The sequence below is a fragment of the Macaca nemestrina genome, chromosome 11 (assembly GCF_043159975.1).
Source record: "Macaca nemestrina isolate mMacNem1 chromosome 11, mMacNem.hap1, whole genome shotgun sequence".
Taxonomy (NCBI): Eukaryota; Metazoa; Chordata; class Mammalia; order Primates; family Cercopithecidae; genus Macaca; species Macaca nemestrina.
The window spans coordinates 20,830,377-20,857,280 of NC_092135.1; the positions used below are offsets into that span (position 1 = coordinate 20,830,377).

The following is a 26,904-nucleotide window of genomic DNA, read 5'->3' on the forward strand; positions in this document are numbered from 1 at the left end:
TATGTCTTGTCAAACAACACTTGCTTACCCCACAAAGTGTCAAGAAGCATGTTTTTTTTTTAATTACATAAAAGGGTGAAGCTATTCAACCAAATAATGAAAACACTAGTAGATTTGGCGTGGTTTTTTTTTTTTTTTTTTTCACTATGGCACAAGTAATGTTTAAATGTTTATATTTGAACTCAAAGAAATTTTGCCCTCAATTAACAAACCCAACTGAGCAAAGTATTTTTAGACCAGATAGGATATAGGCAGTAGAAATACGGAATCTTTTATTATTTTTCCTTTGGCGGGTAGGGAGGAGGTTGGGGAAATATCTCAAGGATAAAATGCTCTAGGTCTTTTACCCATGTGTGCCAGTGGACCCCAGCTGAAATCAGGACTAACATTACTGCTGGGGAAATGAATGTACTAGTCTTTTGTTACGAATGTGAAACTACTGGACTGTTCATTCAAAACAAGGTTGCATAAACCCCTATCAACAGAAACAGAAGAAACCCTGGCTACACACATAAGACTTTCTGGACAATGCACTGTATAATGGAAAGAACAACAAAATAAAAGTCAGAATCCTGATGGCCCTTAGTCATTTTTAACTGGTGTTAGGCATATCACTTAAAGCCACTGAGTTTCAGTTGGACTCATTTGCAAAGTATGGAAGTTTTACTGTATTGTCTGTTGAAGCCTCTGTGTACTCTAAAACTCCATGATTCTTTGTGTCTCATATGAGTCATTTCTAGTTCAGAAAGGTAGAATAATAGAGAATTGGTTTGTAACAGCTTGGCAACCAACTGTCAATAACTGGAATCAATAAAAGCAACTATTTCAAAAGATCAGATTACCAGTTGCACTAATAAAGATTTATTACTTTAAACCTTTATCATAAAATGTATGCTTTGAATACTGTAAAGTACACTGCATATAAGGAGTTTGGTATACTATAAAGAAACTTTTTCTGCAGGTAGTAATTATAGTAAAGATTTTAGGTTTACAAAGCCCTAGCTGTTTTCTGTGTAGCTGTTGTTATTCTTATGACTCTTGAAAAGTTTGTAGCTTCACCATATACATTTAATATTTTGCAATAATTGGCCTTGTTCCTGAGCTGTTGGATTCGGGGCCGTAGCACTGTCTGAGAGGTTTACATTTCTCACAGTGAACCGGTCTCTTTTTCAGCTGCTTCCTGGCTTCTTTTTACTCAGGTTTCCACTGCTTTTTTGCTTTTTTTTAATGCTGTATGAAGGTGTTAACATTTGTTTATATTTTTCATTAATTGTAATACCTTTAAATCATGCATCATACTCAGAAATAGGGATTTGAATTTAAGTGACAGCTTTGGCCTAATGTAATTTACCTATTAAAAATTTGTGAGAGCTATTGCTTGTTTCTTTTCCAAAGTAAGATTTGGATGGCAAATTCAGTTTGGTTTTGAGCTTATCTAAAAAGCTTAATGTTTTAAGCATACCAAACTCATTAGCAGAAGTCAAGTATATCTCTCCCTATTGCTACACAACTTTTTAGGGATATTGTTATATATGAAAGCATGACATCAGACGGACCTAATACACCTAAATGCATTTGAAGCTACTTGGGCTCAGCTCTTACCAACGATATAATTTAATTTTTTTTCCCAAACAATGATGTTGTTGCATATCTTTGGGAAGCAAAATGATTCTGTGAAACTATACTTTTAGTTTTGCAACCATTTGATAACTTCAAAGATTATCATTGCATTATATCCTTAGTCTTAGCTTTCCAGATAACCCAGAATCATATGGTTCCAAGTTGATTAAGCTTTGTTACCAGCAGACTATGGTAGGATCCTGATGAACGACACTATGGAAGAAACTTGTTAGGATAAACAGTCTTCAATGTGTGCAGATTGCTGACAGAATTTCAAGGCACAAATTTAAGAGTAACGAGTGTGTAAAAGGCAAGCAGGAAAATCAGCACTACTGGGTAAGCAGATGAGGGGGCTTATTGATAGGAGAGTCAGCTATGTCAAATAGGGACTCTAGGCGCAAAGTCAATTTCTTTATTGACAGCTTTCAATCCAAGTACTAGGAATTTTGTATTTGTAAATTACTAGGTAGTGGCTCTGGCTATTCTTGTTTTTTCATTGAATCTGTGAGCATTTCTTAGTATGTATTGTGTGATTCAGCATAGATTCAGACATTGTATAATACCTACAAATCCACCTATTTCCCTTTTCCCTTCTCCATTAACCTGCCGCCACTGAAATCTGGAGCCAAATATATCTGGTAAGTACCCACAGATTTCCTTGAGTTGTATAGACTCTTCCATGGAATAGTTCTTTAAATAGCTGTGAGCTGTAAACTCTGTGTGGCTGTTTTTGTTAGAATTGGTTTTTGTATATGTATATGTTTATTTCAGGCACAGGAGTGAGAGAAGAGGGGTTGATAGATAAGAAGGGGTAATCAAGTGTGATAGCAACTGCATCTCCTTCCAAATACACCCATGGGGCTAGCTTTAGTTGAAATTGCCCGCCTACCGAAATAGTGCCACAGACAGAAGCCCAAGATTATAAGCTTGAGGTTTTAACAATTTGGTCTTGTAGATGCCTAGTTACAAATAAATTTGGCTTTAGTAAAACGGCTCATCTTTTAAAAAACAAAACAAAACAAATTACCTTCACAGTGCTTCTGCTGTACAAGCACAGTCTGAAAAAAAAATTAATAGGTACTATTAAGTGAAATAACCTTAGATTCATGGGTATTCTAAGCAGTTCTTTAATTCTTTTTGTAATTTTTCTGATTATTTCTGTGTTATTAAGAGTGCTTTCCTTTAGAACAAATGGTAGTTCAGATCACCTATATAAAATAAAATTAGCCTGTTAATGCCTGTTCAATACTTTTCTGCTGAGCACTACATTTCCTTCCTGCTCTCTTCTCAGTTAAAGTGAAAGAGAGTTAAAAATAGAATATTCTTTGGAGCCCTCCAGGGAAGTGCCTGCACCATCAATTTATATTGTCCTAGTTCTCTCAGCTTGCGGAATTGATTGTGCGTTCCTCTGAAAGTGCTGGAAGAAATGGCATAATATTGCAACAGTGCAGTCCTTTAACACAGCAGAATGGTAGTGTTTAAAAATATATATATATATATGTTGCGATCTGGATATTTATTTTGTTGTTTGGTATCACTTACTATTGGCATTTCTTACTTTACAAAATAGAGGCTTTCCCACAATATTGACATAAATTCCTATAAAAGATATACTGTTTTCCTCCACTTTCCAGGTTAAATTCAGATGTATCACAGGAAGAATTTTTCTTAATTCTAATATACTGAAATATACTTTTTAATGGAGGAAGAATAATTTATGTGGTAGCCAGCTTGGTGTCGGGATACTGGAAATACTCTTCTTGTAGCATTTTTGAAACCTGTTGATACTTTTCATTCTCTAGTAATCTACTTCTCCTTCCTAATCCTCAACCTTCTCCCTCTTTTCCAGATCATTGGATTTTTCTTTCTCATACTTGGCAGTCTTCAAACTATACTTTTGACACTATCAGAACTCTGTACCACTCTTGCTTTTGTCTGAATAATTAGACAAGGAACCTAAACTACAATGCCACTTCTCTAGGTGTCACTCTGTAACGGTTCATGCCCAGCAGTCTGAAATTTCTTTGTTTAAACAAAAGTTCAGAGGAATTCATGAGCAACTTGAACAGTTCAAGATGTAAATTTTATTAAGCAAATGTACATAATGTGAGGCATACCTGTAATTAAATGATCCTTTATTTTAATGTTAACAATTATTTTATTAATGGTTTTGTCTTACATAGGCAAAAGTAAGATTCTTATCTTTGATTGGATTAGGTGAATGATGTGGGGTTTTTTGTTTTTAGTGCTTTCCAGCTGAGTATTTCTAGTTTTGCTTGTGATTATAGTAATTTTAACCAATATAGATCCCAGTTTTATTTTCTTTTTAATTAGAACAAATGCTAGTCTGTTATGCCTGTTGAGTACTTTTCTGCTGAGCACTGCATTAGAAAAAGACCAATAATCTTTTAGTAATCTTTAATGTTCTGCTCTTTAGAGAATATAATTCAAAATTATATACTTTTTAGCCAGTTACTATGTTGTATGTTTGTTATAATTATTAGAATGAGTGATAAAACATTTCATCATGACTTCTGGAAAAACCGTTCAGATACCTGTCCTAATGCCAGTAGAATTTCCCTCCTGGGGTACCGATCATACTGAGCATCAGATGTTAAATGACAATTTTAGTTGTGATAGTTTAGAACGGTTCCTCAGACCCTGATGGCTTTCTACCCAGTGTAGTTTAAACCTGGTGGGTTTTCCTGCTTTTTATGTAAAAATGAAATGCTACTCAATGGATGGAAAAAAGCCATTGCTTCACAGAACTTCAAGACTTCACCCATAAAACGTAGCAGCTCTCCTTGCACAAAATGTGTCCAGGTTAAAGCTGGCATTGCCCTGCTGAGTAAAGTCTGACTTCTTGGCAAAGTAGCCTGACTTTGTGGAGAAGACAGCCAGTATCTATGAAAACTCTGCTAGACAAATCTTCTATAGACTTATCTGGAATGTGGCAACAGACATTTTGAGCAAAAGCAGCCTTCGAGGCAAAACAGCAAAACTAAAGTCCAAAGGGAACATTGGCGATTCACATGGAAATACTCAGGCTGAGAGACAGAACTGTGGGATGTGGAACCTGAAATAGTGTCACCATTTGAGCCAGTTCTTCTCCTTCCCAGTTGTCTTTTGTTATGTTTTAATATTTTAGAGACAGAGTCTCACTGTTTTGCCTAGACTGGAGTGCAGTGGCCCTTCCTAATTGTTTAATACAATTTATGCATATAATCTAATTATAGCAAGGCAAGGAAGTGTAACTTTGAAATACATAAATAGTAAACCACGCATCTTGGGGGTAGTGGGCAAACCAAGGGAAGGACTGTACCTCCCACAGAGAGAACATTATGGGCTAGTCATATACTCATTTACACGTGCTCTTTTTTAAAGCCCCCAAGTTCATATGGCTGCCATCTGGACTAACTACTCAAAAATTTTCACTCCGATTCCTATTTTGAATAACAATGCTTATACTCACCAATAAATCTTTAGTTCAAATGAACAAAAAGTTTCCTTGTTGATTGACATTATTTCCAGCAATTATCTGTTTTCCTGTAATTAAGTTTATCTTGAGACTTAGGTATGTTAAGCTACAGTAAAATCTTCATTAACCAAAATTATCAGAAAATGAAACAAGGCCGGGTTCTGCTTATTTGAACAACATTACTATAATACTTTTTTCTTCTTCAACATGTGTTCCTCAAAAAAGTAAATTTTAGAATCAGACAGCTGTGTGCAACTCCCAGCTACACACTTGATAGCTGTTGACCATAAACAAGGTATGAACCTCTCTGTGCCTTTTGTTTCCTCATCTGAAAAATAGGGATAATAATTGTGTCTGTTTCAGGCCGGGCGCGGTGGCTCAAGCCTGTAATCCCAGCACTTTGGGAGGCCGAGGCGGGCGGATCACAAGGTCAGGAGATCGAGACCACAGTGAAACCCCGTCTCTACTAAAAATACAAAAAATTAGCCGGGCGCGGTGGCGGGCGCCTGTAGTCCTAGCTACTCAGGAGGCTGAGGCAGGAGAATGGCGTGAACCCAGGAGGCGGAGCTTGCAGTGAGCCGAGATCGCGCCACTGCACTCCAGCCTGGGCAACAGCGTGAGACTCCGTCTCAAAAAAAAAAATAAAATAAAATAAAAAATAATTGTTTCTGTTTCATAAGATTGTGAACACTAAATGAGTTAACATATCCTAAGTACTCATAATAGTGCCTGAAACTTAATAAATGTCATTTGAGGCTTCGGTATTAAGATTAGCTTGTGTGGGCCAGGCGCAGTGGCTCACGCCTATAATCCCAGCACTTTGGGAGGCCAAGGCGGGCGGATCACGAGGTCAGGAGATCGAGACCATCCTGGCTAACAGGGTGAAACCCCGTCTCTACTAAAAATACAAAAAATTAGCTGGGCGTGGTGGCGGGCGCCTGTAGTCCCAGCTACTGGGAGGCTGAGGCAGGAGAATGGCGTGAACCCGGGAGGCGGAGCTTGCAGTGAGCCGAGATCGCGCCACCGCACTCCAGCCTGGGCAACAAAGTGAGCCTGCTTCTCAAAAAAAAAAAGAAAAAAAAAAGATTAGCTTGTGTGGCTGGGCACAGTGGCTTACCCCTGTAATCCCAGCACTTCAGAAGGCCAAGGCAGTCCAATCACCTGGTGTCAGGAGTTCAAGATCAGCCTGGCCAACACGGTGAAACCCCATCTCTATTAAATATACAAATATTGGCTGGGTGTGCTGGCACGCACCTGTAATCCCAGCTCCTTGGGCAAGAGAAGCACTTGAACCCAGGGGATTGAGGTTGCCATAAGCCGAGATGGCACCACTGCACTCCAGCCTGGGCAACAAAGCAAGACTCAGTTTCCAAAAAAAAAAACAAAAGATTAGCTGTGGTATCATTGTAGCAAAGATAATTATATATTAAATGAAAATTTAAATTTAAATGAAAATATAGTTTTAAAGATAATTATATTTTAAGTGAAAATTTAAATTTAAAATGAAAGTATAATTTTAAATTATACTTTAAATGAAAAGACAGGAATTTGGGGGCCAAATTGCAAAGCCGACACAGGAAGCTGACATAGTTTGTTCTAAAATGTTTGTTTTTTGTCCTTTGAGCTTCTCAACCCATGCCTTCATACTGAAAGTACAGTAAAGATCAGTTGAGTTGTTTGATGTTAAACTTGAGGTCTAAATATGTTTTGAAGAAAATTACTTAAATACTTTCTTCCCATACATTGTAAAATTTCTTTTGATCAGATGTGGAAGCATTATATGAAAAAAGATTTTGAACTGGTATGTGTCATATAACCCCATTTCTATAAATAATGAAAATGAATATATATGTTGCCCTCTGCATAGAAAATTAGGCTAGCTGCATATAAAAATGTAAATGGGGAGTATCTGTAAGTGATTATTTTCCCATACAGACTTTTTCTATTTTTGTATTTTTTTCCAAATTTTCTATAAAAATCTTTTTTATGCTCTATAAGGTTTTTATAAAATATATGAAGTCTACGTTTTTAAAAATATTCAGGCCAGCCGGGCGCGGTGGCTCAAGCCTGTAATCCCAGCACTTTGGGAGGCCGAGACGGGCGGATCACGAGGTCAGGAGATCGAGACCATCCTGGCTAACACGGTGAAACCCCGTCTCTACTAAAAAATACAAAAAAAAACTAGCCGGGCGAGGTGGCGGGCGCCTGGAGTCCCGGCTACTCGGGAGGCTGAGGCAGGAGAATGGCGGGAACCCAGGAGGCGGAGCTTGCAGTGAGCTGAGATCCGGCCACAGCACTCCAGCCTGGGTGACAGAGCGAGACTCCGTCTCAAAAAAAAAAAAAAAAAAATTCAGGCCAGGTGCCATTGCACACCACTATAATCCCAGCACTTGGGGAGGCCAACGAGGGCGGATCACTTTGAGCTCAGGAGTTCAAGACCAGCCTGGGCAACATGGCAAAACCCTGTCTCTACTAAAAATACAAAAATTAACTAGGTGAGGTGGCACACACCTGTAATTCCAGCTATTCAGGAGGCTGAGACAGGAGAATCGCTTGACCGAGGAGGTGGAGGTTGCAGTGAGGTGAGATCGCGCCACTGTACTCTGTCCTGGGTGATAGAGTAAGACTGTCTCAAAAAATAAGAGTAAGTAAATTAATTAAAAATAAAAATATTCAAATAATACCTTCATTACAAGCTTTATATACTAGATATAAAGTTAAACAGTTTGTATTCTTTATTTGAGTTCTTCCTAAGCACCTTGAGGCTAATCATATGGAATCTGTGATTTAGCTGCTGTACAGTTTTCTAGGAGAGACTTATATGAGTGATCCACAAATTCCAGTCTGATGTGATTTGTATTCGTGAGAGTGTCATTTTAATGAAAAGGTGATTAAATGTGTTTGTTTAATCTTATAAACCAATGTTACCTTAAAATTTTTTTAATTTTTATTTTTATTTTTTTAAGATGGAGTTTCGCTCTTGTCGCCCAGTCTGGAGTTCAATGGCGCGATCTCAGCTCACTGCAACCTCTGCCTCCTAGGTTCTAGTGATTCTCCTGCCTCAGCCTCCCAAGTAGCTGGGATTACAGGCATGCGCCACCACGCCTAGCTAATTTTGTATTTGTAGTAGACATGGGGTTTCACTATGTTGGTCAGGCTGGTTTAACTCCTGATGTCAGGTAATCTACCGACCTCAGCCTCCCAAAGTGCTGGGATTATAGGTGTGAACCACCGCGCTGGCCCAGTGTTACCTTAAAATTTAAATTCAGGCCGGGCGCCATGGCTCATGCCTATAATCCCAACACTTTGGGAGGCCGAGGCGGGCAGATAACCTGAAGTCACGAGTTCGAGACCAGCCTGGCCAACATGGCGAAACCCCGTCTGTACTAAAAATACAAAAATTAGCTAGGCATGGTGGCACGCGCCTGTAATTCCAGCTACTCGGCAGGCTGAGGTATGAAAATCACTTAAACCCGGGAGGCGGAGGTTGCGCTGAGCCAAGATGGCACCACTGCGCTCCAACCTGGCGGACAGAGTAAGACTCTCTCTCAAAAAAAAAAAAAAAAAAAAAAGCCTACACAAACCATGAGAGAACAACTAATCAGAAAACGTTTATGTTACCTGCAGAGTTTTATGAAATGTGGCAAAAGAGAATGGACAAAATCGTGAAGGGATTAATAAGATTCTTAGTGAAGGTATTTTTTTAAGTGCTTGGCATTATTATTTTTAATAGCTCCACTGCGTTCAAAAACTCAACCCTGGCTTATTTATGCTACTTCTGAATGAAGTACTGAGATGTTAGTGTTTTTTCTACTTTGACAATCTTTAAAATCTAGAACTTCCTGGTAGTTCTCATCACTCTTCTATGTGTAAAACCTTTGCTTCTTCACCAGTATTCTGTTGTACCTTCATCTTCCACTTATCATTTCACATACCATATTCATTCATTCTTGACTGTTCCCCATTCCTCAAACATATTAACTGTCTTACTTTTTCCAAACCTTTTACTTTTGCTGGAATGAGCTTTTCCTTTAAGTCCAAGCCCAAATGTCACTACCTCTATAAATATCAGTCAGGACTAATTTCTTCCTCTTGTTTTCATAAGACTCTATTTATACTGCTATCCTCATATGGTATGGTGACTAAAAATGCCTAATTTCAAAGATAGGGACCATGTCATATCTATCTTTATCTAACCCAGATGGTGTCCTTTTTACTACCCTTTGTAACAAATGACCAGATGCTGAGATCAACTGTTTTATATTTCATGTCAAATTTTCAAAATGTGCGTGGTGTTCGTAAAGAGTGTGTGTGTGTGTGTGTGTGTGTGTGTGTGTGTGTGTGGCAATTAGTAGGCATGGATATTAAAGGAGATTAGGCTGCATTAAAGAATAAGATACCAGGCCAGTCATGGTGGCTCACGCCTGTAATCCCAGCACTTTGGGAGGCTGAGGTGGGTGGATCACCTGAAGTCAGGAGTTCAGGACCAGCCTGGCCAACATGGTGAAACCCCTACTAAAAATACAAAAATTAGCCGGGCATGGCAGTGCGTGCCTGTAGTCCTAGCTACTGGGGAGGCTGAGGCAAGAGAATTGCCTGAACCCAGTAGATGGTGGTTGCAGTGAGCCAAGATTGCACCACTGTACTCCAGCCTAAGCAATAGAGACTGCATCTGAAAAAAAAAGAGAATAAGATACCATTGGAAATGTGCTGATGGAGCTTTCGTGATATAGCCAGGCATAGTGGTGCACACCCATAGTCCTAGCTCCTCAGGAGGCCTAGGTGGGGAGGATCCTTTGAGCCCAGGAGCTCGAGTGTACAGTGAGCTGTGAACATGCCACTGCACTCCAGCCTTGACAACAGAGTGAGACTGTCTCTAATGAAACAAAGCAAAAAAACAAATTCCATGACTTAGAGTCCAACTGACCCCACATTAAATCACTACGACATGGCTTCTATAGGTATTTATTGAAAGCATTTTTTGTCTCAGACCTTTTATCATAATAGAGAATTTTAAGCAGGAGACCTCCAAGACGAGTCTCAAAAAATTGTTAAATTTAGATAAGTAAAAAGAATCAGACCTGGTACTGTGGCTAACGCCTGTAATCCTAACACTTGGGGACGCCAAGGCAGGCGGATCACCTGTGGTCAGGAGTTGGAGACCAGTCTGGCCAATGTGGTGAAACCCCATCTCCAGTAAAAATAGAAAAATTAGCCGGGCATGATGGCATGTGCTTGTAATCGCAGCTACTTGGGAGGCTGAGGCGGGAGAATCACTTGAACCCGGGAGGTGGAGGCTGCAGTGAGCCCAGATCGTGCCACTGCACTCCAGCCTGGACAACAGAGTGAGACTCCATCTCAGAAAAAAAAAAAAAAAAAAAATCAGAAGCATATTTGCACATAAATTGGCCTTGTTTTTTAAAGCTTTCTTTCGAGGCAACCTACAACCTTGAATATTTCTTGAATAGACTACAGAAGTAATATGCATAACATTTTTAGTTTCTTAGGGGGATATGACTGTTTTAAGTCAAATTATTTTAAGTCAGATTATATTACAGTGAATTCTGCCAGATATATAGTTTGTTTTCATTTCAGTAGACTATAATTCTGCCAAGTCCGTTTTAAGAAGTTATTATCCCAGTCTATACAGAACCCAAATTCTGATGCTTCTATAGATGTGTGTATATGTTGAGGTGGCATTTCCAACACAAAAAAAGGTCTCATGTTCACATTTCATTTTCATTCCTGTGTTATTTTTCTAAGGGTGGAAATTTGTCATTGTATGTTTTAGTGGTGTTTGGAATTTGGGGTGTAAATTTGAAATACTTGTCATTTGATGAACTGAAAATAGTGTGAAATGTTAATTGTTAGATTAAAAAGGAAGAAGTTTATTCTGTTCTCTGCCTTTACCTGCCTATAAGTTTAAGTAGTATAGGAAATTCACAAGGAATAAAGGTTTAGCAAACAGCATATTATCAATCACTTTATTACAGATAAGAACTAAAATACACATTTTTTTTGTACAAAGTTAAATTGGTGAGAAGGAAGTCATTGGAAACATGGCCATAAAGTACTGTTGCCATAGAAATAACATCATTTTACAAAAACCCTTCACTGTTAAGGGATTCACTATAACTGAATTTTTACTTTGGTTTTGTTTTTTTTTTCTGTGTTTTGGGGGTTTTTTGTTTGGTTGGTTGGTTTTGTTTGTTTGTTTTTTGAGACAGGGTCTTATGCTGTCGCTTAGGCTGGAGTGCAGTGGCGCTATCTTGTATTTTTTTTGTGGAGACAAGATTTGGCTGTGTTGCCCAGGCTGGTCTCGAACTCCTGAGCTTACCCACCTCCATCCCCCCAATCCATCCATCTCCCAAAGTGCTGGGATTATAGGTATGAACCACCACACCTGGCCAAGATTTTTAGTTTCTTAATTTTAATGTGTTGCTTTGTTACAGGATATACTTTGTAGTTAAATTTTTAGAGAAGATGGATGCTAGATTTTATTCAATTGTTGGGTCCTTGAGCAGAATTATTAAGGCTACCAGACAACTACAGTGATGCTGCTGTCTATAATCAATACTTGAAATTGCCATTTCTGTTACTTTAGAAATTAGTGAGGATATAAATGAAAACTGATAACAAAATGTATTTATGGTGTTATCAGGGAAACAATTTCATTGCACTTTAGCTGTTGAAGTCTGTATAGGTGGTGTTCTAGTTCAGTTCATCTTTGTAAAAACTTTTCAATACTCTGAAGCTAGATGATTATTTTTATCTAGTTCTTTAAAAAATAAAAAATAAAAACTTTGGGGGTTAGCATCTAGTAAATTACATGAGTCTTTAGCTAATTACCTAAAAGAATCCTTTTAGGATCAGGAGACAAAATACAATTCATATTCACTACTTAGAGCTTATCATTGTAGATTCTTGTTAAGTAAAAAAGTTTACTTGATAAAAGTAAATTTGTGCACTTAACTTACCACTTAAATTACCAACAGTCAGTTTAGGTGTTTGCTTTGTGACCTTGAGCAGATTACTTGGTTTGTTTAATGATCTGTCAAGTGACCTTAATCAAACAGTGAAGAAATAATCTAAAAAATTACTGTATAACTCCATTTGTCTGTGTCTTTGACACATTCAAAAGTGGTTCTCTCCCCTGCCTTTTTTTTAAATCCCCAGCAGGAACAGTTTGATGGGAATGGAACCTCTGCAGATGCATAGAGCCCCATGCTTGTGTTAATATTCTGTTATTACCAACTTGAAATTCTTAATAGTTTTTTTTGTTGTTTGTTTGTTTTTGTTTTTGTTTTTAACAAGGGGCCCTACATATTTTCCATTTACTCTGGGCTCATGTTATGTAGCAGCTCCTGGTCCTGAGAAACTAGTTGTCATGATAGATTGCAATATGTAACTGAATAGTAATTGTTCTATGTTATCTAAGTGTGTGACTCTATAATCTTTGCAATTGTAGAAGAAATCTTTGTAGGCAGATTTTATTTCAATATATTTTAGTGAGGGAATGTAGGTAACTTGGGCTAAAATGTTATTTCATAATAGATGGTTTTAGGGATTTACCATGTAATCAAAATTTTAGCATTTTAGAGCATAAAAGTACTTGCTTAAATTTTTTTTTAAATCTTATTAGATGAAATGAATTCAGAGCAGGATTTAACTCCTTGTGCCATTACAGGTTTTCAAGTTATACCCAACCAGCAGCAAAACTACCAAGGAATAGTTGGAGTTCAGCAACCCCAGAGTCAGAGCCTAGTCAGTGGCCAACCCAACAGCATTGGAAATCAGATTCAAGGAGTAGTCATCCCCTATACTTCAGTGCCAACATATCAGGTACAGTGTCTCTTTTATGTACTTTAGGTAGAGATGATTTTGAATAAATTAAGTGCACAACTACAATACATCTTCTATGCTCTCCTTTTAATACAGGAAAAACAATTCTGTAATATACAACTTTATAGTCTTAAGAGTTTTATTAGTTATAGCAGCTTTGTTTTATCCTCATTTTATTACAGTATTCATTTATTAATGTTTAGGATCTGCAACACATGGGTATTGGCAAGTAAATATTGTCTGGCATTGTCTTATGTTTCCAGCAATACAGGTAGATGAGCAAATGTCTTATTCTATTCCTCAGCTCTTTAGAAAGTCCTCGTTGCTGGGAGAGAGAAATAGGAGGGAAAATAGAGGTTGGCGGTCAGTATTTGAAATAGAGATACAGCATATACCTTGAATCTGTAGTTATAGAATAGGAAAATATGTGCAGTTTCCTGTGCTGTGACTGATTTTTTTCCTTCCTCTCCATCCCAAAAAGCAATGATATGTCTCATATTTTAAAATGTTACAGATTTTAGGCCGGGCACAGTGACTCACACCTGTAATCCCAGCATTTTGAGAGGTATAGGCAGACAGATTACTTGAGGTCAAGAGTTCGAGGTCAGCTTGGCCAACATGGTGAAACCCTGTTTCTACTAAAAATACAAAAAATAGCTGGGCAAGGTGGCAGGGCCTATAATTCCAGCTACTCGGGAGGCTGAGGCAGGAGAATTGCTTAAACCCAGGAAGTGGAGGTTGCAGTGAGCTACCACTGCACTCCAGCCTGGGCAACAGGGAGACTCCATCTCAGAAATAAAAACAAAATGTTACAGATTTTAATTTATAGTTCTAAAGCAGAAATACCTATTATTTCATAAATAAGCACGTGTCTTGAATATAATATGACACATTTTTCAAAAATTTGTTTTACCTTCCTTTATCTTTATGGAGTGACTTACAAGAGGGTTTATTTTATTAGCCTCATTGTTTTTCATAGCTGAGTCTGATTTTAAGAACTCCAGGCCAGGACCAGGTGCGCTGGCTCATGTCTGTTAATCCTAGCACTTTGGGAGGCCAAGGTAGCTGGATCATTTGAGGTCAGGAGGGTGAGACCATCCTGGCCAACATAGTGAAACCCCATTTCTATGAAAAATACAAAAATTAGCCGGCCGTGGTGGCAGGCACCTGTAATGTCAGCTACTCAGAAGGCTGAGGCAGGAGAATCACTTGAACCCGGGAAGCAAAGGTTGCAGTGAGCTGAGATTGCGCCACTGCATTCCGATTGCACCACTGCATTCCGGTCTGGGTGACAGAGAGAGACTCAGTCACAAAAAGAGAGAGAGAGAGAACTCCAAAGACCACTTTCATTTGTCTCAACAAGGAGAGAATAGCCTAGTTGGGAAGATGGGGAATAGCCTAGTTGGGAAGATAAAATACACGTATTTTATGTATTTTATCTAAACACATGTAAAAACAGATTGGTGATAGTGTACAGATTAGTAACTGAGGATCAGCATGAAATACAGCAATGAACAGGTTAAGGACTTGATTTGAAGCCTTCTGGGAAGTTAGAAACCTTTAGCTCTTCAAAAAAAATGATGGGCATAAATTGGTTAAGATGACATTCTGAGAATGAAGAAGAGTATAAGCAAAGGTGCAAGCATATTCCATATAATTTCAGAAAGTTGAAATTAAAGTGTGAAATGTGAGATTGTCAAATGTTGTTGAGCCCCAAGTGTATGTCCAGTTTTGAGGACCCTTGACCATAGAACACATCTACAAAAGAAAGAAAAGATACATCATGAAAACTGGGTTTTCCATCTTCATTTTCTCTCACATACCCCATGCTTCTGACCCCTTATCCTCCATCCTTGAGCCTAGGCACATGAGCCTGCCCTTTGTCTGTTTCCCCATAGTTAAGCATTAAACAGGATTGGCACCAAGCCAGAAGCCTTCCCTCCTGAAAGACTCTGGTTATAGTATCTAATCCAATACAGAGTTGAGCATGTAAGATCTGCCCTTAATCTTTGGGGGCTTAACATCTAGTAAGAGAAATGTCATTTTTAAACAAATCACAGCCTAATTAGTGTAGTTTTTTTTTTAATTGACTGGGTATTGAAACCATTCCAGAGCTAAGGTAGTGGTCATAATTTCTACAGCATACATTTTTACATTTTAACATTATTTTCTCATTGTATTTAATGTAATTCTCACATTGGCTCAATGATTGTAGGAAGTATTGCTCTGGCCAGCTATCAATAATAGTCATCTGCTTTAAAGTATGACTCCTACTACATTTGGTAATCAAGCTGGGTAGTGATAAACTGTCATCTAAAAAATAAGCCAGAAAAGTCATCTGTCCTACACCTCCTGAGCCAGAGGATATGGATTTGAACTCTGACTTTCCCTCTAGTGCATTCTATGCCTGTACATTTCTCTAATAGTGGTCGCTTGCTCACTCTATCTCGCTCGCTCTCTCTCCTTCTCTCTCCCGCTTCCTCCCTCCCTCCTTCTCTTTGTTTTTGAGATAGAGTCTTGTTCTGTCACACAAGCTGGAGTGCAGTGGCGCGATCTTGGCTCACACAACCTCTGCCTCCCAGGCTCAAGTGATTCTCTTGCTTCAGCCTCCCAAGTAGCTGGGATTACAGGCGTGTGCCAGCACACCTGGCTAATTTTTGTATTTTTAGTAGAGATGGTGTTTTACCATGTTGGCCAGGCTGGTCTGGAACTCCTGACCTCAAGTGATCTACCCTCCTCCACCTCCCAAAGTGCTGGGATTACAGGCATGAGCCACTGCACCCGGCCAATCATTACCTTTTAAATCATAGAGCCAGGTATAGAGAACAGTGAAGTGATTCTAGAACTGAGTTTCTGGAGCCACAAGGTTTGAATTCTGACTTTTCTACTTACTTATCTACTTACTTATCTAAGGTCTTACAGCTAGTAAGTGGGAAAGTCAGGATTCAAACTCATGCCATCTATTTAGCCATCTACAAAATAGATGATAAAAGTACCTTCAGGGTGGGTGCAGTGGTTCACGCCTGTAATCCCAGCACTGTGGGAGGCCGAGGTGGGCGGATCACCTGACGTCAGGAGTTTGAGACCAGCCTGGCCAACATGGTGAAACGCCATCTCTACTAAAAAATACCTTCTTAGATTGTTCAGAAGCCTTAATGAGATAATACACATAAAGCACTTAGAACTTAAAACATGGCAGTAAATACCCAATAATGTTAACCCTCCTATCATTACTATTACTAACATCATCATCATCAGTGGTTATAGTGGTTATATTGGCTTTTTTTTTTGAGACAGAGTCTCACTCTGTCGCCTAGGCTAGAGTGCAGTGGCCCAATCTCGACTCACTGCAACCTCTGCCTCCTGGTTCAAGCAATTCTTGTACCTCAGCCTCCTGAGTAACTGGGATTACAGGCACGCGCCACCACTCCCGGCTAATTTTTGTATTTTAGCAGAGACGGGGTTTCACCGTGTTGTTCAGGATGGTCTCGAACTCCTGAGCTCAGGCAATCTGCCCACCTCAGCCTTCTGAAGTGCTGGGATTATAGGTGTGAGCCACAGCGCCCAGCCTGGCTTTCTTTTTTTTTTTTTTTTAATAAAGATCCTTCAAGCCATTGAATATATATTGGCTTTATTTAACAAAATCACTGTAATCAAACTCTAATATTGTGGTACATTTGTAAATTAAGAACCTTTTATGCCTGTGTTGTTTCTATCTTAGAAACTGTAGAAACTGGAGAGTGGCAATACAGAATTGTGTTCGTGTGATTTCATTTAGATGATATAGAAAACAGAATTGAAAGATACACTGTCTATTGAATGCCTACTATACTAGATCCTTTAATTGTGCTATCTCATAATGGAAATAATACCTCCTTTCTAATGGAGGTGGTGTTTCCATTTTTTCTGGTAAGAAGCTAAGGAGCCTCAGAATAGTCACTTGTCCAATATCACTTAGATAGATGACTGATATCACATGTAGGTACCTTAAGCTCCAAAGCTCTCACTTTTTCTAATCCATTGCATCTCACTGCCATCCTGCCTGATTTTTACTTATTTCTACCTGAGGTAAACTGTGTTACTCTTTCTATATCAAATGCCCATCCTTATGTGGAAAGTTTCTTTTTCATAATTTAACCTTTTCATAATTCAATGCATCCAGCCTACAGTACGTACATTTACAAATGCTACCCAGAAGCAATAGCTAACATAATAAAGTGGTAATGCTGTGGCTGACAGGAAAGCCTGTTGGCAGTGTTAGCTTATTTCTGACTGCTCATGCTTTCAAAGTTTATGGAGGCTGCTGGGCACGGTGGCTCACGCCTGTTATCCCAGCACTTTGGGAAGCCAAAGTGGGCAGATCACTTGAGGTCAGAAGTTCGAGACCAGCCTGACCAACGTGGTGAAACCCCATCTCTACTATGTAACAGGTGTTTAAATACAAAAATTAGCTGGGCATGGTGGCACATGCCCGTAGTCCCAGCTACTCAGGAGGCTGAGGGAGGAGAATTGCTTCAACCTAGGAGGCAGAGTTTACAGTGAGCCAAGATTGCACCACTACACTCCAGCCTGGGCAACAGAGCAAGACTTCATCTCAAAAAAAATAAAGTTTATGGAGGTGGAAAACATAAACATTTGCAATCCTTTGAAAAAAAACCTTTTTCTCTTGAAATTGTCTTTCAAATTTTAGGTTTCACTGCCTCAAGGTTCTCAAGGAATTCCCCATCAGACTTATCAACAGCCTGTTATGTTCCCTAATCAGTCTAATCAAGGATCTGTGCCCACAACGGGAATGCCTGTTTACTATAGTGTCATTCCACCTGGTCAACAAAATAATTTAAGGTGAGTATGACTAAGTAACCTAATCTTCCAGCTTCTTATTGTTTACCAGGATTATGGTCTGTTGCTAGTTTTAAAGTTGACTAAGCGACATTGCTTGAGACCATTGTCTAATGTAGAATAGAAAAAACTATAATACAATATGCTTTTTAAAATATTTCTTTTGGCCAGACACGGTGGCTCATGCCTGTAATCCCAGCACTTTGGGAGGCCAAGGCTGGTGGATCACCTGAGGTCAGGTGTTCAAGACCAGCCTGGCCAACATGGTGAAACCCCGTCTCTACTAGTAAAACAAAAGTTAGCTGGGCGAGGCGGCGTACGCCTGTAATCACAACTGCTCAGGAGGGTAAGGCAGGAGAATCGTTTGAACCTGAGAGGCAGACGTTGTAGTGAGCCAAGATTGCGCCGTTGCACTCTAGCCTGGGCAACAAGAGTGAACTTCTGTCTCCAAAAAATATATATATATTTCTTTCAGTAAAATCATTACAAGGAAAGCAGTCCATATAAAACCTAAAGGCAAGTCAAATCTCTCTTGTGCCTAAAAATTAGGCCAATCTTCTGTTATTCACACAAATGGAGTAACAGTTGGCCATAGACTTCAGAGATGGGAGTGTAATATTTAAGGTTTTTATAGGGGTCTGGAAAAATTGTATTTCCTGTGTATAACTTTAGCAGTGAAATATCTTGCTGAAATATTTCAGGCTTTGGGAAGCTTATTTTTCATCAGTAAGGGGAGGGAAGGCATATAAGAGAAGTAAATGATAGTAGTTCTATATTAAAGCAAGTCATGAAGTATTCCATAAGCAGAAATGTCTCTGACAAGCCATGTTTTGAAAATACTAATCTTTCATTGAATTCGGTCCCTTTAGTTCATTGTTCAGAATGTATTACCAAACCATTGTTCATTTATTCTTATGGCATCCCTGTGTTACCAACCAAGTCCATTCTGCCTGCATATAGCAAGCCAATCACTGTGACAGTGGGTTTGCAAAAGAGAAAAGATTTTATTCACAAGGCTGCTTGTGAAAGGAGATGGGAGAACAAATCTCAAATCTGCCTCTGAAAATAGGGCTTGTGGGTACTTACAGAACAGAGAGTAGGGTGGTCTAAAGTGTGAGAAAATGTGATTGATGGGTAGGAAAGGTGATTGGCAGATTGGAAAGATGAGGTAGTTGGGGTTTCTGCACAAGCATAATCAAGCTACATGGTTCTTCATAGGACGTGTGTGGAGAAAATCGGGTTAGCATGATCTGAAGGTGGAATTTTAGGCCCTCTGATGCTAAAAGGTCACTCTCTGGGCACCTGTGCAGGCCTAGTTGAAGGGTTCGTGATCTCAGCCAGCTTGGATTGGACATGAGTTGCCCCCTGGATCCTGAAAAACAGCTTTAAATACCTGTTATATAGTTAACCACAGTCAGAAATGTTATCTGTAAGGAAAATGGTGGGAGTTTAGTTATATATTGCTTGGCCATGTGACTTGCTAGTGGGAGTTTTAAGATTAGCTAAAAGTATCGATTAAAAGCAAACAAAGCCAGTTAAGTTTGGCAGGCTGATTAGGTTAGGCCTGTTTCACCTGGGAGGTTGCCAGAGGGGCAGCTGTTCTCCTTTAAAGAATGGGGGCCTAAGTTACCATCACTTATAAGAGGTTTTTAGGCCAGGGATGGTGACTCACACCTGTAATCCCAGCACTTTGGGAGGCAGAGGCGATTGGATCACTGGTGGTCAGGAGTTCAGGACCAGCCTAGCCAACATGGTGAAACCCCCTCTCTACTAAAAATACAAAAAATTAGGCCGGGCGCGGTGCCTCAAGCCTGTAATCCCAGCACTTTGGGAGGCCGAGACGGGCGGATCACGAGGTCAGGAGATCCAGACCATCCTGGCTAACACAGTGAAACTCCGTCTCTACTAAAACTACAAAAAAAAAAAAAAACTAGCCAGGCGTGGTGGCGGGCGCCTGTAGTCCCAGCTACACGGGAGGCTGAGGCAGGAAAATGGCGTGAACCCGGGGGGTGGAGCTTGCAGTGAGCAGAGATCGCGCCACTGCACTCTAGCTTGGGCGACAGAGCGAGACTCCGTCTCAAAAAAAAAAAAATTAGCCAGGCATGTTGGTGGGCACCTGTAATCCCAGGTACTCAGGAGGCTGAGGCAGAGGTCACAGTGAGCCAAGATGGTGCCATTGCACTCCAGCCTGGGCAACAAGAGCGAAACTCCGTCGCAAAAAATAAATAAATAAATTGTTGTCATTCAGTTATGGTTACAGATGGTATTTGGGGGTGGAGAAGGGATTGACATACTTTGTTGCACTAGAAAAGGGGGGCTTGGTTCTGAGTTTATCAGAACTCACCCTCCCCCAAGAGGAACTCACATATTTTCCCTCTCCTTCCATCGTTATGGCTGCCAGTGTTTCAGTGCATGATAGAGGAGGGCTTTTTTTTTTTTTTTTTCTTTTGAGACGGAGTCTAACTCTGTTGCCCAGGCTGGAGTGCAGTGGTGCAAGCTCTGCTCACTGCACGCTCTGCATCCCGGGTTCAGGCGATTCTCCTGCCTCAGCCTCCCAAGTATCTGGGATTACAGGTATGCACTACCATGCCCCACTAATTTTTTTTGTTTGTTTTTTTAATAGAGATGGGGTTTACCATGTAGGCCAGACTGGTCTCAAACTCCTGACCTCAAGTTATCTGCCCGTGTAGACCTCCCAAAGTGCTGGGATTACAGGTGTGAACCACCATGCCCGGCCTGGCCCAGGCTTTTTAAATGGCACATTGATTGTGAATCTCTCAGGCAACCTTGCAATTTTATATCATATTGAGTCCCAGCTCCTTTGAGGCACAACCACTGCACAATGAAAATAGAAATATGTATTTCATTAAATTTCCCATTTGTTGTATGAGTTTAAATTTTATAAATAAGGAAAAAAATACTCCGAATCTGAGTTTTTTACCCTGATAAATCTAAGTTTGGGATCTAGAAGGCCAATTCAGTTTCCAAACTGTCAGAGGCAGAAATCTGTGCTAAAGTAGGTTGAAATGAGGAGTGAGGAAATTCATGAATTATCTACTTTTTGAACCAAAGTTTAATTTTTTATTTATCAGAGAATACTACCAAAGTTATCATTTCTGTGTGAGGCAGAGGCTGAGAGATGGGTACTAAGTCATCCTTTGTAGGCCTGCATACTGGGAGGAGGGGCTTTCATGAGGGAAGGATATCAAGCCTTTAAGAACCTATTTAAGACGGCTTATGCTTTCACACTTTTTCACGTTTGTTAGACTTGTCGGTCCCTTGAAACAGAAAAGATTTTGTGTGCTTGACTTGTGAGAGAGCTGGCCATAAGAGTGTGGATACAGGTGAGAGAGCATAATTATGTTCCTGCCTCTATAGTGAGCCTTATTTTAAAGATAAGGGCAGAATCCAAAAGCTGTCAAATGGGTGCTGATGAGTACACTTTGGAAAGATCCTTGGTTTTAGTCCCTGGGCCTGCTTCGCAAAGGAAATAAAAAATTTGAAGAGCTAGCCTTGGCCTGAGGGATAGCCTAGAGCACAGAAATTAAAAGATAGATGAGATTCTCCAACAACCTCCAACGTGAATCTTGATTAAAAGTCTTTGGGCCGGGCGCGGTGGCTCACGCCTGTAATCCCAGCACTTTGGGAGGCCGAGGCGGGCGGATCACAAGGTCAGGAGATCGAGACCATGGTGAAACCCCGTCTCTACTAAAAATACAAAAAATGAGCCGGGCGCGGTGGCGGGCGCCTGTAGTTCCAGCTTCTCGGGAGGCTGAGGCAGGAGAATGGCGTGAACCCGGGAGGCGGAGCTTGCAGTGAGCCAGGATAGCGCCACTGCACTCCAGCTTGGGCGACAGAGCGAGACTCCGTCTCAAAAAAAAAAAAAAAAAAAAGTCTTTGGTGCTGGGCACAGTGGCTCACACCTGTAATTCCAGCACTTTGGGAGGCTGAGGCGGGTGGATCACTTGAGATCAGGAATTCAAGACCAGTCTGGCCAACATGGTGAAACCTCAACTTTACTAAAAATACAAAAATTAGCCAGGCATAGTGGCAAGCACATGTAATCCCAGCTACTCGGGAGGCTGAGGCAGGAGAATTGCTTGAACCTGGGAGACAGAGGTTGCAGTGAGCTCAGATTGCACCACAGCACTTCAGCCTGGGCAACAGAAGGAGACTCAGCCTCAAAAAAATAAAATAAAATAAAGTCTTTGGAATTACCCACAGCTTAGAGCTGTGACTCATAACAGCTCTAAGATAAACTTGAAATAAGATAGGTGTAAGCTGACAGTAGTGATTGGTTACCATGTGACAAACTAGCATTGATCTGTTCCAGGTGTAGAGTGCCAATGTGAGAAATTGAATGGGTTGTACATGACGCAGGGAATGTGTATTCTGTCAGACTCTATCTTGGTACATTTTGGACTAGTTACTTGGTAGGAAGTCAAGTCATGTACAGAAATAATTAAAGATCTCTGACCGGCTGCAGTGGCTCACACCTGTAATCCCTGCACTTTGGGAGGCCAAGGCAGGCAGATCACTTGAAGTCAGGAGTTTGAGACCAGCCTAGTCAACATGGTGAGACCCTGTCTCCACTAAAAATACAAAAACTAGCCAGGCGCAGTGGTGGTTGCCTGTAATCCCAGCTACTCGGGAGGCTGAGGCAGGAGAATCACTTGAACCTGGGAGGTGGAGGTTGTAGTGAGCCAAGATCATACCACTGCACTTCAGCCTGGGCAGCAGAGTGAGACCCCATCTCAAAAAAAAGAAAAAAAACCCCAACAACACAGAATTCATTAAAGATCTCTTTGGGTGAAAAAAAAATCATAATTAATTGATTAATTTTTTAAAGAATAGCAGCATTCTTCACAGAAAATGTCATTTCTGCTTCTGGGCAATATTTAACAGACAAATCACTTAAGTTTACTTGGAACTATCACTTAAAATGTCAATTATTGGTAATTTTTATTAATCAGATAGTTGAATTACCATCTAAGGGCTAATGAATGGAGGCAATTCAGAAATCTAGACTTAGTGGCTTATATAAATTACATTTTATCCTACATATTTCAGTATATTTACATGAAAAGCAGGGGTTGATCTAATTACTGAAGCACCAGCTGGGTGTGGTGGCCGGGCAACAGAGTGATACTCTGTCTCATAAATAAATAAATACATACATACACACATACATACTCACTCAAGCACCTGAAACAGGGCCTGGCATTAAAGTCAGAGCTTGGTAAATCTATACTGAATGAACATATTTCTTAAATGTCAAAGGCCAGCTTGCACATGTGTATATGTACATAGACATCATTAACTGTTGGCCTCAATTTTATTTTGTTTCTGTAACCTCTCTGTGCTTTTTAAATTTTTCATCAATTTTTTTTTAATTACAAAACAAATAATGCTGTTAATATAAGTGAAGCAATACAGAGATGTGTAAAGGGAAAGGTAATCATCATACCCTACTCCACCCCCCATCACCAGGTAACCAGCATTCACAGGTGCCTAGGCGACAGGGTGAGACTGTCTCAAAAAATACATAAAATAAAATAGTCGAACTTGTAGAAGCAGAGAGTAGAGTGATTGTTGCCAGGGTCTGCAGGGAGGGGGAAGTGGAGAGTTACTCTTCAGTGGATATAACATTTCTTTTGTGCAAGATGAATGAACTCTGGAGATCTGCTATACTACATTTTGCCTATACTCATACTGTGTTGTACTCTTGAAATTTATTAAAAGGGTAGCTCTCATGTTTAAAACAAACAAAAAAAGATAAATTGTTACAGTGTCTTTGAGGGATTTGTGACATCCGTTTTAATAGTTCACGAAATGCCTTTAGCACTTACCTGGTTCTGAGCTCTGTTCCAGATCATTGTAATGAGTGGATACTTCTCCAAAAAGCAAGTATGAAAGCTGGAAGAAACCATACAGAATCATTAGTTTATCCTTAAAGCAACAAATATTTTTATTTTGGCTGTTACTCCCAGTTAGACTAAATGTAGTAAGATGTGTATTTTTTTAGTGTGACTTTTTTCCTGATTAATATGTTTTCTGTGTAACGTGAATCTACGTCATTGTTCTTTTCTGGCTTGTCAAGCCAATACTTTTTCAAAGACACTACCTTTTTTCGTTTAAGAAAAGTTATCTTTTTGTTTACCTCACTGAATTTGAAGTCTACATTTTTATAAGAACACTTAGCTGAGAAATGAAAAATAAATCACATTAATTTTCAGAGTTACATAAAGAAAATTATGTGTAGCAGATTCTCAATATTTGTAGACTTTGTATTTGCAAATTTGCCTATTTGCCAAAATTATTTGTAACCCCTAAATAGATATTCATTGTACTTTCTTTTTCATTCATGGACACGTTCAGTGTGGCAAAAAAGTTTGAGTCATCAGGCAAGCACATTCCCAGCTGAGGTCAAACAAGGCACATGCTGCCTCCCTATTTCAGTTCTTCTATTGTAAACAATTGTCCTTTGCAGTCTATTTAGTGCCACGTTGTTCACACTTTTTTGGTTTTGTTTGAAATGTCTCCCAAACAATGCTGATTTTCTGTCTTGTGTTACTAAGCAGAAGAAAGATCTGCTGTGTGTTCAAGCATGAGTTGGTACTGGCCATCAGTTCAGTGTTAATGAATCAACAATACAGTACATCCAGAAAAAGGAAATTCACCGATGTGTACGTGAGGCCACTAGAAAGTCCTAAAGTAACAGCCAAAGTACATGACAAAGTTATGAAAAAGATGGAAAGGCAGCTAGATTGGTGGATTCATGAATCCGAGTTTATCTTCCTGTTTTGGGGGACTTTTTTCGTTTCTCTTGGCTTCACAATATAACCAAGTTTTTTTTTTTTTTTTTTTTTTTTTTTTTTGAGACAGAGTCTTGCTCTGTCACCCAGGCTGGAGTGCAGTGGCCTGATCTCCGCTCACTGCAAGCTCCGCCTCCCAGGTTCACGCCATTCTCCTGCCTCAGCCTCCCGAGTAGCTAGGACTACAGGCGCCCGCCACCTCGCCCGGCTAGTTTTTTGTGTTTTTTAGTAGAGACGGGGTTTCACTGTGTTAGCCAGGATGGTCTCGATCTCCTGACCTTGTGATCCACCCGTCTCGGCCTCCCAAAGTGCTGGGATTACAGGCGTGAGCCACCGCGCCCGGCCGATAACCAAGTTTTTAAAAAAGCATAGTGGACAGCATTGTTATGAAACTGAAAGTCGAAGAAATTTATGATCATGTTACCCAGGGTCAGGAAAATAGTAAACACTTCTCAAATAGTGTTCTGTTATCAAGAAATACAGCGAAAGGCCAAGGACAGTGGCTCATGGCTGTAATCCCAGCACTTGGGGAGGCCGAGGCGGGTGGATCGCTTGAGACCAAGAGTTGGAGACCAGCCTGGCCAATATGGTGAAACACCATCTCTAGTAAATAAATACAAAAATTAGCCAGGTGTGGTGGCGGACACCTATAATCCCAGCTACTCAAGAGTCTGAGGTAGGACAGTCACTTGAACCCAGGACACAGAGGTTGCTGTGAGCCGAGATGGCGCCACTGCGCTCCATCCTGGATGACAGAGTGAGACTCCCTCTCAAAAAGAAATACTGAAGTTTCTCAAAGTTTTTACGTTTCTAGAATCTCATTTGTCTTCACAGTGTCCTTCTAAAAAGGATAAGAATATGTATTTGTTTTTATTTTACATGTAGACATTATGAAATTTCAACCCTATATATCTTCATTTAATTGGTCTGGCCCTAATCTTAAGCCTGAGCAACATTACTTTTTAATGCCTGCCAGGTGATTCTAGTGTGCACCAAAACTTGAAACCCTCTGGCCTACACTAACTAGCCCTCTAGTCTTGTTTTTATTCACGCCTACAGCTGTCCACAAGTAGCTATAGCCCAGTAAAACTTTACACATTAGCAGAAAAGTCATGATGTCTGTCACTGTTTATTAGTAGATTTTCATCTGAAATCCAGTGTCCTGACATAAAACTATAAATTACTACATATCAAGTTTATAAATTTTTAGATCTCAGTTGGAAAGTGTATCTTAAACTCTAGGTTACAGGGTCTTGATCCATACAGTCTTACTGTGTTTTAGATGCTAAATGGACTGTAGTAGCCCTCATTTTGTTACAGGATTATAAGGAATAAGATTCCTGTAAGAACATAAAGTGAGTCTTTGTTTTGAAAAATGTCTTACTTAGCTTCGATTGCTTAGCAAAATTGTTTTCTTACAGAGGTGCCTTGTGTAGAAAGGTAGAATTTGAATTATTATGTCTACTTTCAGCTCAGTCTTTCAGTTCACTGAGGCAACTTTGTGTTTGGATTGGATTGTGTTGTTACTTATCATTATGAAGATTGAGCACAGCCAGATACAAGTCACATATACTTGCACTTTAAGCAAAGTACTAGTCAGGGACACTAATTCTACAACAACTCATGAGATTTTTCTCAGTCCTTAGTGTGGAGGGAAAATTAGTTTGATACCAGCATAGACTTCAAAAGTGGGCAAGTGAGTAGGATATCTTCAAAATGCTCTCATTTTTACTGGTTCTTCTCCAATTTTGCCTTTCATTTTTGCTAGTTTTATCTTGAAATTCAAAACTATAATACCTTTGTCTTTGATCTGTATTCTCAAAGGGGTAGCATACAGAGAGGAACTTGAAAAGACTGTAGCCTTTTTTTTAGAACCTTTAAAAAATGTTTCACAGAATCTGTATGAAATTATGAAAAAGAAAACCTACCTTCAAGTCTTTTTCCCTTTATTTTCTCTCCACAGTCTGTTTTTCCTCATTTTTGTGTCCTAGTATTCCTCTAGTGTCCCTTTTGTCCTACTTGTGATACCTCTCTTGTATTCATTTTATTTCTCCTAAGCTTCTGGTTTTACGTTGTCAGTTTTTTTGTTTGCCTCAGCTATCCTTTGAAATAATTGTTGATAATAAGTCTGTCGATCTGAACTATATCTTTTGATAAAGTTTTACTTCTCTCGTTATTAAAAATGAAGTTACTAACACTTAGCTTAGAGAAATAAAATGTAATAAATAAAATTTTGATTTGGCAAGGTAAGTTCAAGAGATGTGCTGCACAAGACTGTGTCTACAGATAAATATTGTATTATACACTTAA

General features: G+C 39.6%; 1 protein-coding gene and 1 long non-coding RNA gene across 19 annotated transcripts in view; one reads left to right on the forward strand and one right to left on the reverse strand.

The window, feature by feature from the left end:
- Window positions 1–26,904, forward strand: part of LOC105492561 (R3H domain containing 1) — a 126,892-nt gene that overhangs the window by 63,697 nt on the left and 36,291 nt on the right. For all 18 annotated transcript variants that reach the window (XM_011759780.3, XM_011759782.3, XM_024796248.2 and 15 more), the window contains 2 exons: window positions 12,786–12,940; window positions 17,631–17,782. In XM_011759780.3, the coding sequence (XP_011758082.2) occupies window positions 12,786–12,940; window positions 17,631–17,782 (307 nt within the window). The remainder of the gene's footprint in view (window positions 1–12,785; window positions 12,941–17,630; window positions 17,783–26,904) is intronic.
- LOC139357088 (uncharacterized) overlaps window positions 13,134–26,904 on the reverse strand; it is a 39,149-nt gene continuing 25,378 nt past the window's right edge. Inside the window, exons 2-3 of the long non-coding RNA XR_011609704.1 lie at window positions 23,629–23,695; window positions 13,134–13,265 (exon numbers count right to left, since the gene is read on the reverse strand). This is a non-coding gene — a long non-coding RNA (uncharacterized lncRNA). The remainder of the gene's footprint in view (window positions 13,266–23,628; window positions 23,696–26,904) is intronic.